Source organism: Fukomys damarensis, unplaced genomic scaffold (genome assembly GCF_012274545.1).
Source record: "Fukomys damarensis isolate Sample0158 unplaced genomic scaffold, DMR_v1.0_HiC HiC_scaffold_34, whole genome shotgun sequence".
In the NCBI taxonomy this organism is placed as follows: domain Eukaryota; kingdom Metazoa; phylum Chordata; class Mammalia; order Rodentia; family Bathyergidae; genus Fukomys; species Fukomys damarensis.
In genome coordinates this window covers 21,991,889-21,995,982 of record NW_022900946.1, presented here as the reverse complement: position 1 = coordinate 21,995,982, position 4,094 = coordinate 21,991,889, and the positions used below count along the sequence as shown (strand labels likewise).

The 4,094-nt window shown below is 59.8% G+C and overlaps 1 protein-coding gene across 2 annotated transcripts in view; it reads right to left on the bottom strand.

Annotated features, from left to right (window-relative positions):
- Nucleotides 1–3,446, bottom strand: part of Tekt4 (tektin 4) — a 5,738-nt gene extending 2,292 nt beyond the window's left edge. Inside the window, exons 1-4 of one of the 2 annotated variants that reach the window (XM_010620542.3) lie at nucleotides 3,358–3,446; nucleotides 1,498–2,114; nucleotides 471–541; nucleotides 106–249 (exon numbers count right to left, since the gene is read on the bottom strand). In XM_010620542.3, coding sequence (XP_010618844.1) covers nucleotides 106–249; nucleotides 471–541; nucleotides 1,498–2,031 — 749 coding nt within the window. In that variant the 5' untranslated portion in view covers nucleotides 2,032–2,114; nucleotides 3,358–3,446. Of the gene's footprint in view, nucleotides 1–105; nucleotides 250–470; nucleotides 542–1,497; nucleotides 2,182–3,357 lie in introns of those variants that run through there. The other variant, XM_010620541.3, reaches the window with a different exon arrangement.
- Between the last annotated feature and the right edge of the window lie 648 nt (nucleotides 3,447–4,094).

The window sequence follows — 4,094 nt, the reverse complement described above, 5'->3', positions numbered from 1 at the left end:
GAAAACGCGGGCTCGCCCCGCCCGCAGCCCATGGGGTGATCTTCGCTGCACCCTTGGGCAGGAGTCTTGCTCAGGACTCCTCCAGGAGCAGACGAAGGGGCCCACCTCTCCTCGAAGGCTGCCGAGTGTGGGTGGAGCTGCACCTCGGTGCTCTGGCTGTGGTAGCCACAGCAGGTCTCATCGATGTTGTAGGCTTCGACCTTGTCCGACCAGTCCCTCTCGCACGTCTCCTTGTGCTCCCTGTTCAGCCTGGGGGCGGCAGGACCCAATGGAGCTAGGCTTCGAGTTGGGCAGGGGACTGTCACCCAGCCGACAGCGCCCAGAACCCCCCACACAACACATTTCCGTGCTGTGGGCCTTGGGACAGAGGCTGGGCCTGGATGTGCTCCCACCCTGACAGCCCCTTCCCCCCAGAGCCACAGGGTCGGGTCCCTCGATGCACAGCCACCCTGGAGACTGCTGCGACCCACCGTGTTTGGTCCACAGCTTGGAGGATGGTTCTCTTCAGGAGCTGCTGAATGTTCCTGATGAGCTCAGCCTCCTTGGAGAAGAGGGGATGGGGAAGAGGCCCCACCTGAGCAGACATCTGCCCCGGTCCCTGGGGTATGAGCTACACATGGTCGGCCCTCATATGCCCGGAGGAACTGAGTCTTAACCCTGACACCTTTACCTCCTGCCACCGCCATTGGTACCACCACAGTCTTTTTTCCTGGAGAACAGGGCCAGCTCTCTCTGGTTAGGTTTAGTCCAGGGTTTTGACCATTCTTTTTGGTATATTCTTCTTGGTGGGGTCTCTTCTTCCAGGGACTTCTAGGGGCTTCTGGGAGGGTCACCCTTTGACAGACCCACCCCCAGGTTCTAGGGCTCCCCCTAAAGTCCATCCAGTGCACCGAGGACATCATCTTACCGAGGCCTCTAGTAGTCCCCAGACTACCTCAGCCCAGCCCGGCCCTCTACACCTGGCACGCTGGCCCGTGCTTGGGATTCTTTTCTTTCTTTCCTCCTTGGTGTTTGGTGCTGGGGGTTGAACCCATGGCCCCTGCACTGAGCTGTATCGCCAGCCATTTTAATTTCTTATTTTGAGACAGGATCTAGCTAAGTCTAAGTTGCTCAGGCTGGGCTTGAACTTGCAACCTTCTTGCCTCAACTATCCAGAGTTGGGATTACAGGTGTGCCGTACAACTAGCTGTGCCTCTGGATTTCTGCCATGACAGCGAATGTCCCAACCACAGTGAAGCGGGACTGGGACAACCTTGGGCTTCAGCCTGGGGAGATCGGGGTCAGGTTTAATTTCCTCCATCTCACATGGGCCAAAAGAGAAGAGGGCATCCCAAAAGAAGTTACTTGGAAGTCAAAAGTCTAGGGGGGCAAAAACTCTTCTGTGACAAAAGAACCAGGTTTCCTGCCCCCAGGGGTCCTGCTCCCTGACCCCTGAACTGTCCCCCTGTGCTACCCCCATGATGGTTGCCCACTCTGGCTCTGGGTGAGGGGAGATACCTTCAGCAACTCCATCTCCACATGGTCACGCACAAGGTCAGGGTGCTGGCGGCGCTCACAGCACTGCAGCTGGTCCGAGGCCATGGAGAAGGGCAAGGAGGTGGCATCCAGGGCGCACTCCAGCCGCTGCTTCTGGGCCTGCAGCAGGTCAGTCTCTGCGGCCAGCGCGTCCACCTCCTGCTGTAACTCTGACTTCCAGCAGTGGGCATCCTGCAAGCGCTCTCCCAGCCTGCGTGTGGAGTCCTGCTGCGTGCGCTCAGCCAGAGCCTCTGTCTCTGCTGCCAGCTGCCGGCTCTCATGCCGCTGCCTCTCCGACGTGTCTCGGTCAGCCAGTGCCTGGTGGTAGCGGGCATAGCAGTTCTGAAACCACTCATCCGCCAGGTACTTGGCCGTTCGGAAGCCGGTGGTGGCCAGGCCCGAGGATGTGTGGACTCCTGTGTTACAGGCCACCTCATACTCCTTGGGCGGCAGTGCGCAGGGTGGTACTGTCTGTGGGGCTGGCTGCTGGGTCAGGAGCACATCTGTCTGTGCCATAGTGGCAGTGCCCAGCCAGTGAAGGGTTGGAGATCAAGGGGAGAATCACTGAGTGGTCCGTCAGTAGGCCAGTACCTGCAGCTCTGTCCCAGAGCAAGAACAAAGCTCTGGTCACCCAGGGACACGGTACACACCAGGCCTCCTGTTGCTGGGCAACAGGATTCCCCTCCCCAGCTATGGGGTGGCAGAAGTGGCCTCTTAAAGGGACAGGTGGCCACTGCCCTTCATGTCTGGCCCCAAACATGGCCTAAACAGCAGCAGCAGCCCAGGGTCACATCACCTAGAGGGTCCTGGGCCCAATCATGGGCCTCTGAGTCAGTCCTTGAACCCGTCCCCAAGGCCAGTCAAGACTGGGCTTTGTGGCCAAATCCTCAAGCCCCCCCCGCCCCCCCCCCGTCTATCCTGGTGCGAGGGGGAGTCAGCCCAGGGCGATACCCATCATGGCCAGCAGAGAGTGCCATTGGCCGTGGAATGCTGCCCAGCACCTGTTCTCTGTTCTCCTCCTGCCTTGGCTTCCCTGAATATGCGTCCCTGTGTGCCCCCGCCCACAATCTTAGTAGAAAATGCGCTCCCCTACTCCAGCACAAGTCCGAAGCTGCAGCCCCTCCTACCCCCTCTTCCACTATTGCCCTCATCCTGTACTCCATCCCCAGGGGCTCCTCTGACTCACCCGACTGTGCCCTCCTGGTGTCCTGTCCCCTCCGTGGCCACCCTGTCACCCCACACTGCTGTCTTCCATGTGTGTGCCTGGCCCCAGGCATCCTAGTGTGGGGGGGGGACTATGGCACTTGCAGTGTGACACCCGGTAGACGCTTCATAAATGTGGGCTTAGGGGATAGCAGCCCTGTGACCTCCACTGACACAGACCAAGCCAGAGTTCCTGCTGTCATTCAGGGGTTGGAGGTCCCTGAAGGGGACCTAAACAACTTTCTCGAACCCTCCCGTGACTCAGTTTCCCCAGGTGGTGGCAGACACAACCGGCACACACACCCAGGACCAGTGGGCCCCCCTTCTGTGTAGAGCCTGTTTTACATGCTGTCTTTTCTCACCGCTGGAGCGCTGCCAACATCTGTCCCCAGCCTGCAGGCCCAGGGGGCCACAGAGGACACCTGGCTGGAGCCAGGCTTGGTGAGCCTCTGCTCATCATCCAGGTACCAAGGGTCCTGCTCCAGTGGGACCCCCAGGTTAGCAGGGAAAGCCTAGCACTAACACAGAACCCCGGTAACAGGACAGTCCTCAGGGCACGGCTGATGGATTAGGATTGGCCGCAGGGCTGGGCCTTTGTCCCGTAGTCTCCTCCCCAGTCCAGAGAGGAAAATCACTCACAGGGTGGAAGAGTGCACCTGTGGTCTGAGCCTTGGCTCTTCCTGCCCCGGGCACCCAGTGCCTGGCACTGGCACCGGCTGTCGACACCTTCCTACTTTCATGGGAAAATGAAGGCTGCAAAAAAGAAAGAAAAAAGGCTTCATGGGCAAATCAGGGCTGCAGGTGCAAGGCCTGTGGAGAGGCAGGACAGGCACGGCCACCACGGGGACAGAGTCAGCTGCGTAGGGACAGGCGGTGTTCAGGCGTATTGGATTTGTTTGTTTCCAAATTGCATTTGCGGCAGGAAATTGAGTCCTGGGCCACATCGGGTTTCCTGCGGCTCCGTCCCCTGGCGCCCTCCTCCTCAGCAGTGCTGTGGACCTCAGTGGAGCCAGGAAGTCGCTGAGCCCCATCCAGATGCCCCCCCAGGGTGGCCCTAAAGGACACCCCAACCGAGTCCTTGAATACTCTCCGGGCAGACATGTCCTGCCACTCTTACCTCACAGACGCCCAGGTGCTGGTGGCGCTCAAGCCAGGGCAGCGGGGTGGCCGCTAGATAACCCTCCACACTCCGGCCCGGAACATGGGAAGGGGCAAGGACCGCTGGGTGGCTGCACTTACGGCGAGGAGTGGAGGCTCCAGGTCATGGCTCGGCAATGGTACATTGGTGACAGGAATGAGTAAAGAGGGACAGAGGGGCTTCTTGGATGCTAGAGGACCAGCAGAGGCTGCCTGGGCCTGACTCACTGCCCACCCAG